The sequence below is a fragment of the Vitis vinifera genome, chromosome 19, assembly GCF_030704535.1.
Source record: "Vitis vinifera cultivar Pinot Noir 40024 chromosome 19, ASM3070453v1".
Taxonomy (NCBI): Eukaryota; Viridiplantae; Streptophyta; class Magnoliopsida; order Vitales; family Vitaceae; genus Vitis; species Vitis vinifera.
The window spans coordinates 6,622,805-6,635,951 of record NC_081823.1 but is presented as its reverse complement, the minus strand read 5'-3'; the positions used below and the strand labels follow the sequence as shown (position 1 = coordinate 6,635,951).

General features: G+C 35.4%; 2 protein-coding genes across 5 annotated transcripts; one reads left to right on the top strand and one right to left on the bottom strand.

Annotated features, from left to right (window-relative positions):
- Positions 1-734: 734 nt before the first annotated feature.
- Positions 735-2,343, bottom strand: LOC100258958 (ATP synthase gamma chain 1, chloroplastic). The gene has a single exon (XM_002278082.4). It carries the CDS (start codon positions 2,260-2,262, stop codon positions 1,126-1,128), a length of 1,137 nt encoding a protein of 378 aa, XP_002278118.1. The 5' UTR covers positions 2,263-2,343; the 3' UTR covers positions 735-1,125.
- A 2,210-nt stretch (positions 2,344-4,553) lies between these two features.
- On the top strand, positions 4,554-12,982 carry LOC100258888 (uncharacterized). 4 transcript variants are annotated; one of them, XM_019217238.2, is made up of 8 exons: positions 4,554-4,931; positions 8,707-8,763; positions 9,037-9,089; positions 9,803-9,854; positions 10,743-10,805; positions 10,892-10,951; positions 11,705-11,747; positions 12,617-12,982. In XM_019217238.2, the coding sequence occupies exons 1-8, from the start codon at positions 4,592-4,594 to the stop codon at positions 12,696-12,698; spliced, it is 750 nt and encodes a 249-aa protein (XP_019072783.1). In that variant the 5' UTR covers positions 4,554-4,591; the 3' UTR covers positions 12,699-12,982. The 4 variants fall into 4 exon arrangements, with proteins under 4 accessions (XP_019072783.1, XP_059591574.1, XP_002279917.1 ...); XM_059735591.1 differs by lacking the exon at positions 12,617-12,982 and adding an exon at positions 11,896-12,221; XM_002279881.4 differs by having other exon boundaries at positions 4,602-4,927.
- Positions 12,983-13,147: the final 165 nt, after the last annotated feature.

The following is a 13,147-nucleotide window of genomic DNA, read 5'->3' as shown; positions in this document are numbered from 1 at the left end:
ACATGATCAAACAAGCCCTAAATTTCAACAAGCCATTTTTTATTCTTATTAATTAACTACAATTTTAAAAAAAATATTAACCTATATATTGCTTAGTTAACAATTCCAAATTTATGAAACTTTGTACACCTAGTATTTTCGGTGTCTAATCTTATTTGCTCCTCTAACTTTTGTCTCTCAATGTCAATGTCAACCCAACAAAATGCTTACAAATGAGTTAACACTCTTCAAAAGCATGTCAAAGACTTTCATTTTTTAAGTTCGATCAAATTGTTTTCAAAACGATATATCATTATAGATTTTCATTTGTCTATCATTATAGACAATACCAATCATATTCTCTATGAAAGCTAAACCAAGACAATAAGAAGAAGGAATTTGTTTCACCCATCCACTATACATGTATAGTGAAATTCTCTTAATCATGTTAACGTGTTTTAAAGGTCTGAAGGTCATGACACCTAAAATGGACATTATCAGGAGTTGATTGTTATAAATGGTATCAAAATTGATTCACTACCTTAGTGTTGGACTTTGTATGCTAGCCAGAGGGTGTTAGTTTATAGAGTCCAATACTACAAGAATGTTTGTTTGTCTCGTTGATCTAATGATTCCTTCATCGATTATGCCTAATCCGGACAATATCTACAAGGTAGGGAAAGTGATCCTACCCGAGATGGAAACCTTCTTTCCCAATATCATTTCAAGTCTCCAGCTGATATTCTTATCCAGTCTAGCTTCCAAGAATATAGAGCAACTCTATTACAGCAACCAAAAATCACCTGAAACAAAACTTCCAACTGACAAACCCCAATCTCATTTTCTTTGGGGCTATGCATAATGAACTGGTTTTTGACCAATTAGCATAGTACAACCCGCATAATCATCTATGGAGTACAAAATTCACTCTGTGGTAAAGCAATGGAGTGAACATAGAGCAAAAACCTACCATAACAATAGAGACCAGGAAGCCAAAGGGCAATAACAGCCATATCACAGGGAAACGGTGTATGATCCCATTGTTCTGTAGCATAGTCCAAAGACTACAACTTTGAAAAAAATGGTGTATGATCTGTTTGATCCTAGTCTCTTTCTACTTCTCATCTAAGAAGCCCAAGCTCCAAATTATGGCTGTTCAGAAAGAGCATCAGCTCCAGCGACGATCTCCAATATTTCACCTGTGATTTTGGCCTGCCTCTTCCGATTATAGGCAAGGGAGAGAGTCTTCGTCAGCTCCACCGCGTTATCTGTTGCATTACTCATGGCACACATCCTTGCAGCGAGCTCACTCGCCAGTGACTCCTGCAATGCCCTCAGAATCTGGCTGTTCAAATACAGAGGCATCAAGGCATCGAGAATCTGAGCTGGGTCTTGTTCAAATTCCAAAAATGGGGAAAATTCAACCTTCTCCGACTGGACCTTATCCCTCTCCACGCTCAGTTTCCCTTCCTTTGTGGTCAACCTAAACAACTCATCTTCCATTGCATCAACACAGTTGCCGTTCTGATCAAAGACCTCTCCTTTCATCGATAATGGCAGCAGAGTTTGAATCACCGTCGCGGACTCCACAAACGACACAAATTTCGTATACAAAAGCTCCACTTTATCGACCTCTTCACTCACAAACAGCGAGAAAACGTCATCCGCAATGACCTGAGCCTCTTTTGCGGTCGGAAACCGACCTCCTCCTTCAACAAAACGATCCACCGAAACCACCGGAGCACGACTCCGGCGACGAAAATACGAATTACCCTTTCGTCCGACGCTGATCACAGTGCAGTCCAATCCAAGATCTGTCAATTCTGCGATACGGGACTCAGCCATTTTGAGGATTCCGGCGTTAAGAGAGCCACAGAGGCCGCGATCACCGGTGATCACCACGAGGGCAACCCTCTTCACAGCCCTGACCTCTGTTAAGGGGACTGAAACGCCGTCGTCTTGGAGCTGTTCGTTGATGTAGTGGAGGACTTCCACTAGGGTATTGGAGAAAGGTCTGCCGTTAATGACGGCTTCTTGGGCTCGCCGGACCTTGGCGGCGGCGACCAGCTTCATGGCTTCAGTGATTTTTTGGGTGTTCTTTATGGAATCGATTCGTTGGCGGAGCTCTCGCAGTTTGCAGCGAACGAATAGAGGGGACTGGCAGGGGCCATTTGGGGGCGAAATACAGGGGAGCAAACGAAATGGGTTTTGAAATGAGAACAAAAATCTCTGCGGATTTGAGGGTTTTGAGGAGAGCCACTGTGGGAGGGTGGAGCAGGACATGTCCTAGACTAGACAGCGAAAATAGAAGAAAGGGTTTGTTGTTGTAGGCCTTCGCAATCTTAGGGAAATTGACAACAATCTTTAGGACCCATCAAATACGAATTGACCTTGATCATCATTACTAAAACAACGTGCCCTCTCGTGTTACTCACGTGCGTACCCTTGAGACAATACTGATGAATTGAGTAATAAAATGGTCAAACTTAATAGATCAAGTGTAACAAACATCTCGTAGTGATAACATTATAGATCCAATGGTGTACAAAGTGGATAAAGATAAGATTGTTATCCAAGAGCCTATGAAAAAAATTAGAGCAGTCCATCTATACATAAGTGAATTTGCATGTTCTTTATTTGTTGGTACTCCGATCAAAATCATGGTTGACTTGATTGTCGAATAAGTATATTCTAATTTTATACTTACATAAATGAATAAGATCGATTAATGACAACTTCAAACCATTAAAGGACAAAATATTTTGGCATTGTATGTGAGAACAAAAGAAAATATCCTTTTATTGCTCATGGCGTTGTTAATTATTGAGAATCCAAAAGCGTGTAGAATCTAATTTTGTTCTTACATAAATGAACAAGATCAATTAATGATAACTTCGAGCCATTGAAGGATAAAACGTTTCGGCTTCATATTTAAGAATAAAAGAAAATGCCATTTAGTGCCCATGGTGCTGTTAATCATTAAGAATCTAAAATCACGTAATAGAAAGATAACTCCAAATAAAATGAGAGAGAGAGAGGGGAGGGAGGAAGGGCAATATGTTCAAACGAGTCGAACAAAATGAATGAGACTCTTAGCTAAGAAAATACAAAACTAAGAGAATAATTAAATGAAGTCACTTGATGCTCCAATTCACACGACATAAAAATTTCACAAGAAAGTAGAGTACAAAGAAATGAACAACAAGAAAATGAAATTCCACCAACTCTAAGTAGAAAAGACGATCACACGCCATCACATAACAACATAGTCACATAGTCACAAATCAATCTACTATTCCAAATTACTTATATCACAAATTTTGTTACATTGATCAATACTTATATTATTCTTTCACATCTTGGAGACAAACACCCCATGCTCCTTAATGACACCTTAACCTCGTCTTAAGGTTACTGAATTAATACGTCTTATATTTAATTGAAAAAAAAAATCCAAGATGTTCTTAAAAGGTCTAACAAGGATGCAAGGAAAAAAAGATGGTTATTGAGTTCACATGCATTTTTTTAAAAAAAATTTAGATTTCTACATCAAAACCCTACATGTATTTTCATAGTAGGTTTTCTAAAATTAAAATTACTAAAAAGTCTAATAATAGTAAAGAACTGAGTTTGAAAAGCCAAAGACAAATACCAGTTTTCAAACATCTGATGATAAATAGCATTGGTTTGAGTTTAAGTCCAAAGAATGCAACTTGCATTTTGAAGATCCAAGACTTAGAAAGAACATCTTATATTTATTTAAGTCAAATAATTTTAAACAAGTATGCAATCAAAATAAAAGTTACATATTTCCTTCACCTTTAAAAATAAGGGAACATAAAAGAGAAAAAATAAAAAATAAATTATTGAATTAAATTTTATTTATTTTTTCACTTTTTTTCTCCTCTTTTAACTAAAGCTTACGAAGGAACAAAAACTTTTTACTTTTTTTTTTTTAGTAACTTTTTCCATACACATATTTGATAAAGAGTTTGGAGCTTTATATGAATATGTACTTCTAAATCATTAATTATACTTTTAAGTTTAAAAGCATAGTCATATCTAACTTAAGCTCAAAATTGTATTTGATAAGTTCGGTTTTGAATTTAAGCTTTAAATTGTAATTGGTAACTATAATTTTGTAAAAAATAAAATAAAAAAATCTCTAACCACATGATTAAAAACCATTATGGGAAAAATGTGTTTTTATACATTCATATCTAAAAAATTATAAAATAATATTTTAAATTTATAAAATACATATTTTAAGTGATTATTTAAAAATAATTAATATTTTATACATTTTTTTTTATCAAAAGTATTATATTTGACAATTTAAGTATTATCTTAAATCATTTAAAGTATTATTTTAAGTGATGGGTACATAAAACTTGAATTATTTTTATAGGGTTTCTATTTTGTAATTATTTTTACATAAATACATAAAAACACATTTTTTTGAGATTCCTTTTTTTGTTGGAATTTTTTTTTAATTTTTTTATTTTATATAAAATCATTGTTTTGATGCAAAACTATTTGATAAATCTAATAACTATTTGTGCAGAAAAGGAAAGTAAACACTCTCAAATTTGAGGGCATTTCATGGGGAAGAATGAAAAATCACCATATTTGCAATAAACTTGACCCGGACCGAAACCTTGACCCGGAACCCCAAAAACCCCTTTCCGAACGACAAAACCCACAAACCCAAACGACGAAACTGCGATTCAAGAAATGCAAATGCTACAACGTCGAACCAGGTGGAGAAAAACGAGACCCTTTTGATTGGTTTTGCGAGTGTGAAAATGGGTTCAATCTGAAATTCTCGCGTTCGAGATGTCGAAGCTGCTGTCGAGAATTGCTGGGTTCTTCAGCAGCCGGACAATGGTGGGTGCAGACAAAGTTGGGAATCGGTATTTCATCAGAAAAGAAGAGGTCGATGGTATCAGTAAGTGGGTTCCTCAATCGTTTCTTTTGGTTGCTGAGAAAACTGAGCAAAATTTAAAATTTGGAGTGTTATGTTCTATGTGTGCTGATTTGATTTGTGGAAAATGAAAAATTTATCTATGCTAAGGGGAATAGTTGCATGACCCCATTTGAGTGCAGGTTGTTGGTTTCTGGAAAATATCTATCATTCAGCGTTTAGATTTTTTTTTTTTCCTAAATTTTCCCAGCAACTATATGGATGATACTGAAAATCCTAAAATACTGAAAATTACTTCAAGGTCATACTGTTTAAAGATGCCATCTTTGGGCTAAAAATTAATTTGGATAAGAGCGTCCTGTTGGGGAGGTAGCTAATGTGGAGGAACTAGCCTCGGTGTTGGGATGTAGAATAGAGAAGCTACCCACTTCCTATTGGGAGGCCCTTCTAAATCTTCCAGGGTGTGGGATGCAGTGGAAGAGAGATTTAGAAAAAGATTAGTGGTGTGGAAAATCCAATACCTTTCTAAGGGTAGGAGACTTACTTTGATCAAAATCACGTTATGAAGTCTTCCGATTTATTTCATATTTTTATTTGCCATCCCTAGAAAGGTTAGTTCAAGACTTGAAAAGATTCAAAGAGATATTTTATGGGAAGGAGGTGCACTTGAGAAAAGACCTCATTTGGTGAATTGGAATCTAGTTTGATTAGAGAAGAAGGCATTTTGGAATTTGTAACATTTTGTCCTAAACAAGGCTTTGCTTGAGAAGTGGTGTTGGAGATTTGTTACAGAAAGGGAGTACCTATGGAAGCAAATCATTAAGGAAGTTCGGAGAGAAGGAAGGGGAGGGATGGGTTTGGAGTGCAAGTGTGGAAAGCCATAAAAAATGAATGAGAGGGTATAAAAAGTATATCTTGCTTTTTAGTGGGGAAGGGGAGAAGGGTTAAATTCTAGAAAGACTTGTGGTGTAAAGATTAAACTTTGGAAGAAGCCTTCCCAAACTTATTCTCTCTTGTGGCCAACAAAGATTGATGGGTGGTAGAGGGTTTGGAGGAGGTTAGGGAAGGGTGTAGTTGGGCCCTTCATTTTTCTAGACATATTATGATTGGGAGTTGGTTGAAGTGAAGACTTGGTTTTAGAAATTACATTCTGTGGTAGTTAAAAGGGAAGTGAACGACAAACTAAACTGGAATGAAAACAAGAGCGGCAAGTTTTCAGTTAGATCTCTTTATGGTCCTTCTCTAGGGGACCTAGAGAGCCTTTTCCGACTAGTATAGTGTGGAGGACTTAGGCTCTAGTGAAGGTTAGCTTTTTTGCTTGGAAAGCGTCCTAGGGCAGAATTCTAACTATTGACCAGCTCAAAAGGAGGGTTTGGAATCTCCTAAAAAGGCGTTACTTGTGTAAAAGAGAGGATGAAACGATAGATCACTTGCTTTTGTTTTGTCCCAAAGCAAGAACATTGTGGAACTTTATCTGCTCTCTCTTTGGAGTGGAGTGGGTTTTGCATTACTCGGTTAGAAGTAATTTCTTAGTTGACATGGCTCTTTCATGGGTAAAAAACGAAAGAAAGTGTGGAGAGCTGCTCCCTTGCGCTTGTTGTGGGCTATTTGAAGGGAAATAAACAAAATGGCTTTTAATGAAGTTGAGTAGTTCAACAAAGCTATTAAATCTTTTTTATGTATACTTTTATAAATTGGGTTAGGGTGTATATAGAGGACTATATGTTGACTATATTAGATTTTGTAGATTGGTTGATCTCTAAGTAAGGAGAAGGTTTTGTTGCTCCTTACTTTTTTGCCTATATTGGGCTTTGGTTGACTACTTTGTGTGTACTTGCTATGCCTCCTTTTAGATGCTTTTTATATACATGACCTCTTTTTGCCTATAAAAAAAAAATCATAATTAAAAATAAAAGTTACCTTGGTCCATAATGCTGATAAGGGACACAAATCAACTATTTCAATCACTACTCTTACTATCCTTGATGGAAGACTAGTGTGGTGTAGGTTTTTTTGTTTTGGTAGGAGACTATAAAAGATGATCCACAATAATCTTTATATCTATTAGCATCTCTAAGGAAATTTCACCTCCAAGTCATATGCTCGAAATTGCAAATACCTTTCTTTGTTAAACACTCTATTGTTCTATTTGTTTCCCTATTAACATGTTTGACATTTGTAAATATTTAACTCTTGAGATAACTTCCAAATATCCTTCATTAATAACATAATAGAATTAGGAATCTTATCCTTTTTATTAAAGCACTCTATCACTATTTTTGAGTCACCTTCAATCTCTATTTCTGAAATCCATTGTTCTTAGTGGTTAGCATGTCATCTCTTAAAGTCATTAGTTTTTGCAATAATTATTGATGCATTACCTAGATGCCTACTTGCAACAATTTTTATTGTTCCATTAAAGTCATTGAACACGCATGCTGAAGCACTTTTATTCCTTATATTTGATACATTAAAATTTAGTTTAAATTGTCATTGATTGAGGGAATCCATTAAATCCACTTTTCCACCACTTAAGTGACACTATGCACTTTCTTTTGAATAAAAGAATCAATCAAATGTTCTTGAAGATTTTGGAAGTTTAGGGTATCTTTCTCAATAACGAGAAAGGGGTTGGGATTGTTCTTCCTAAACACTACCTGATTTTTATGAATCTAGAAGCTCTACATGATAATGGCAATCTTTTCCATAGGTTGGTTTAAAATTTGCAATTGATTTTGTAATTTTTGTCCACCATTTCAAGCCAAGATAAAAACTCTCCTTCATATGATATAAGGGTAGGACCATTGAAATCCATGCGATCCCAAATTACTCATAAAGGGCATTTTCTAAAAATATGGTTAATATTTTCACTACTTTCATTGCATAGATAACACATGTTTATAATCTCAATTCTCTTAGGTTTTAGATACTTACATATAGGGAGGGCTTCTCTAATGACTAATTTTCTAAAAATATGGTTAATATTTTCACTACTTTCATTGCATAGATAACACACGTTTATAATCTCAATTCTCTTAGGTTTTAGATACTTACATATAGGGAGGGCTTCTCTAATGACTAATCATAAGAAAATTTTTATTTTTGGCATAAGGTTTAATTTCCAAATCCAATACAAGAATTTGGTTTTAGGGTGCACAAAAGGCTTTCACTTATTTCCAAACATTGCCCATTTAATGTGGTGTAGGTTGTCACAAAAGTTTAGCAACCAAAATTGAAAGTATAATTTGGGACCTTAATTTTATATAAACATGAACTAACCTTTTATCATCCCATTAATGACCATTAAACATGTAAGCTATGCTCTTTCTTTTTAATTTCCACATCATATACAATTATGGCATAATTTCCATTAATCATTATAATGGAATAGTAAACCCCCATCTATAAATTGAGGGTGGAATAAAAAATTGTAACTCTTTATATTCATAAAAGGTGTAACAGTCTTCTAATTTACACTAAGGCATTGACTCTTCATGAATCATAATAACAGTGATTGGTGGTATGAAACAGGATTTTTGGAATTTGAATTGGAGGTCCCAGTTCCAAATTCACATTTCACTTGATTTACATACCCATGGATTTGGAATTAAATTTGAGTTCAGTCAACCCAAAATCTAGAAAAACCAATTCCATGGTAAAAGAAAGATTTTGGATCCTCAACAAAACACACCTTGAACAATTTTCAGCCATAGTTAGTAATTTGTTTGCATATATTATTATGGGGTTAAATCCTTTGTAAAATTTTATCTTAATTCTTCGCTGTTTATTTGCTTAATGTACAGTGAAAGAGAAAAGATGGGTTGTGTTCAAAGGGGAAAAGGATCCTACCTCCATTCCAGGTAGGTTTTTGTGGCATAATTCCTTTGGTGCCAACTTCTTAGGAAAAGTTTCTGGATATGATCTAATGGAATGGACTATATTTTATGCACTCCTAACACTTTTTTCTCTTGGAGTTCTGCAGTGGTCTGTTGAACTAAATCATAGTTACTCAAGTACACTTGAGTAGATGAGATATGTTAAGTAGGCCATGCTAAGAAAATGCTTGTCTTGCATCATTTTGTTTATTCTACTTGATTTTTTTCCCATTATTTATTTATTTATTTTTGTTGTAGTTGAATGGATATGCTGGCTGAATGGGCAGCGGAAGGTAGCTCCCACACCAGAGGTATAATATAGATGTTTTTCTACAAGGTTTCCATGTCAAATGAGATCATTTTGATGTAGTTTATTCAGTTCTGTTACTATTTTATGGGGTGTGCTAGCGCTAGACACAACATAGAAAGGATAGCTTAGTCTGGTCTCTTTTGGCCTGCTCCTTTGCTCATATGTTCTATGATTGTGAAAAAGAAGTGCTAGGATACTATTTCAACTTGTGTCTGTGAAAGCCAACCAGTCTACTTAAAGTTCTAACTGCTGCCTCCAACTTTGTCTCTCCCGCTAGTTACTTCTATTTATAAAATTTCTGGTTATTCAGATGGTGCCTTTTGTGGTCTAAAAATGGAAATATTATTAAAAGTGAATGCATCATCTTTCCATTTGAGAGAATGCTGTTGGGAAAACCTCAAAGAAGAATACAATAAGTTCTTAAAGTCACACTTTCCTCAACAAGGTTAAATTCATGCACCCCAGTGTCTTGGCTGTTGGGGTGTCGAAGCTTCAGTTTTATGGTACCATGATGGTATCGTTAGGTTAAAAAAGTCCTGATTCACTATGTTTTGTTTGACTCAATTATTCCACAGTTGTCTTGTAATTAAAACCTGCACTGATGAGTAATTTTTTACTCATGCTATGTTTGATACTTGTTTTCTCAAAAGCTAACTCTTTTAGACATAATTTGCTAACTAATACTTGACATTGTTGTTGATTTTCCTTCTACAGGAAATGATTGAGCTGGAAGCTAGGCGTGAACGTGTTAGATTGAATGTTGCTCGTATGTGTGATTAAATTTTTAATTTATATCTTTTTATATTTGTTTCTGCTACTTGATTTGTTGCTTCAGCTACTGCGATGATGATATTGCCCCTCTTGATTTTTTTGCAAATTCATAGTTGATTGATAACTAGTTAGTAGTAGAGATTTCTCAATTTTCCTGAACCATGGACTATTGTTTGTGCCACAGTTTTCATATAAATATCTATCCGAGTTAGGAAGAAGTAAATGATAGTGAGAGTTATTTGCAAAATGTTCAATAGTTTCCTAATTGGAAAAAAATATTGTATCTCAATATTATTCACATATATTGTAAAACATCCTCTTCCTGCAATACCATGATTTCACTTCTAACCATTGGATCTCTTATCATTTGCATATTTTGTAAAATTTACCCATTTATCTGCTGTTATGTTGCTAAATACCCTTCCAAAGTGAATTTTGAGGCATTTCCCTTTTTTGGAAAGGTAACCTTTTTCCTTGTGCATGGTATCAAACTTGGCACTCCCCATCCTCAACCAACCTTTTGCCAACTGTGCCTGTCCTACGAGGCACCGATGTATAGTTTGTTGACCAACAAATGGGGCCTTGTGAAAGACCTTTAGCAACTTACAGTTCCCTCTCCCTTATGATGGTAACTTCCCCAAGCTGCTAAACATACAGATTTAAAAACCAGGCACGAACCTCAAATTGATTTACTCCCCCAAGTTGTTATCAGAGAATGGTTTTGGTGCTTTGTAGACTTCCTGTATTCTCTATGTTTACTCATTATAATCTTTTAAGTTTTTCATGTGAAAAAGTTGTCATTGGCTTTTAAGTTTGGATGCTTAATCATTATTTTTCAGCTCTGTTCAAAGACCTTGATCAATGTTATTTTTATTTAACGAAGTTCTGAAGGAGGAAGAGGAGAGAAAGGCCAAAGAAGGCAGTACTCGCAAGGTGGTGAAGACTGGTGAGTCCTTAATAAAAATGTCTTGGCGATTGCCCTGTTATGCTTATGAAACCAATGGTTATGCCACTCTGTTTATATATGATTAGGTAAAGTTGGAGGTCCAGATTTGAAAAGTTTCATTCGGCAATTCCCAGCTGCTTCGGAAGGTACCCTATTCTATAATCGAAGTACTCCTTATTTTGAAGATTTTCTGTCAAGCCTATTAAATAATTAGCTTTAATTCCATGTTGAGTTACCGGTTTTTACTCCTTGCAGTTCAATCAATATCTCCTTTTTTCATATGTAGCTGTAATATATTTTTAGATCCGCTCCTCAATGCAAATGAATATGCATATGTGGTGTTCATGAAAACACATGTAGCATACTTATGGGAATAATTCATATATATTCCTATTTCCTCACATATCTTATATTGGATTCAGTATAATGGTAAATTCATATATCAGTTAAAAAATTGACACAACAGATTGAAGCTATAATTATTCCATGCCGACAACCCAACAGATAGAAGCATGAACCTGATACAAAAATCTGAGAAATTCTGTGGAAATAAGCCTTGGTGATTATGAGTTGCCTCATCCTAGGGTTTTTTTCTCTTAATTTATTTATTTATGTTTTATGACTGGAAAAGCTATTAACTATCACTGGGATGCAAGTTTGGATTTATATCAAAGCTGAGGCTCTTATTTCATGGTTGCTCGTCTTTCTGTAGAGCATGGAAAACTGTCAAGTGTTCTTAAATATAATTGGTTCTGGAGCATAATATATTGAAGCCAACATTGCAATCATACCATTTTCTCCCCCTAATTGATGGTTCTTTTTTCCCTTTGAATATTTGAAGAATTTTTTATCTTGTCACCAGGTGCTGACAATGTTTTATTATGTGTTTGGTTTGAAAGGTGACAAAATGGAAGAAGCATCTGATGCCATGGATGACATGAGGTAACCTAATTAATTATAAGTTCCAGCTTTATTAACGAATCAATATCAGTCAACTATTTCTTCCATCCATTTTTCAGTCTGCTGATATTGTTGAAATTCAGTGTGAGGTTTGTAGTTGCTAACAGATATAACCTTCAACATACTGCAGGGTGTTGATCATGTACAAGATTGGTTTATGTTTATAGAAAATCATGTATTTCATTTATGTTAATTAGGTCTCGTCCTAGGCCTAAAATCCTAGTCTAAACTTCTTCTACAGCCTATATGTAGGTGCTGCATCCAAAATCTTACCCAAGGCATTCTTTATCATTCCCTCCATTGTATCTTTCTTCTATGTGGGCAAAACTCAACTTTTTAAGTCTGCTTGTTGCATTTGCTATAAAGCTTTCTTGGTTACTGTTTGTAAATTGTTCACATTGCTTGTTATGATCTTCCACTGATTGGTGAAACCGGTGTTAGTACATTTCCCTCTTTCCTCCTTTTGTTGGGTGATAATTGAAGTTGTGAGCTCATCATGAGGAATCCCACTCTGCTTTCTGCTCTTGATGTTTAAAAATCCAGTGTAGAATTCTGGTGATCGGGTCTCTCCTTTTCCTCCTCATTGCAGTTCCCTTTTGGATTTCCATGTTCCAAGCATTGATTGGAAGAATTTGCCTAATTTATTGGTTTATACTGTCATTGGTATGAAAGGCAAAAGCCCAATCTAGATACTGGTTGCAGGCTGCAGTCTTAATCTCCAAACGTAAACTCTTGTCTCCTGCTTGTTGTGTGATCCAGTCTAACTAGTATTTTCGTATGAGACTTGTTATTAATATATACAGAGATTGAAATCCATTGAACAGGGGGCTGATGGCATATTGTATTTGCAGGAACCCCAAAGAAACCGACACAACAGAGCCCACAGGAACTGGGGCATCCTTCAAGCCCGGAACATGGCAGCCTCCAACATGAGGACGATACCAAGTTACATGGGCTTCATCAACGCTAATCCCTTTGGGCATCACTATTATTGTTCTAGTTTTCCACCCTTAGCCTACTGCATCATTGAAAATCACATCAGTGGAGTAAGCTATTGTTGTGGAGCCACAGCACAATCACATTCTTTATTACGTCTCTCTCGTCTGAAACAGCTTCCTCAGGGGCTCTTATTCAATGCCCATGCAAACTTCTACAGAATGTTTTGTTTCCTCACTTGACCATCATCATCAAAATAAAATAATATACTCTTGAGGAAATGATTCTTGAAGGAGAACAAAGTGCTACAAAATTCTTGGAGAGAATGAAAAGCCGAGTCAACCCACTTGCCCATACCCAAATATTAATGCAACGGCTTGTGGTAGGCTACTTGCTATTCCATGTTTCTATCGGGACATTATTTAACTCCCATTTTGGGACACTTG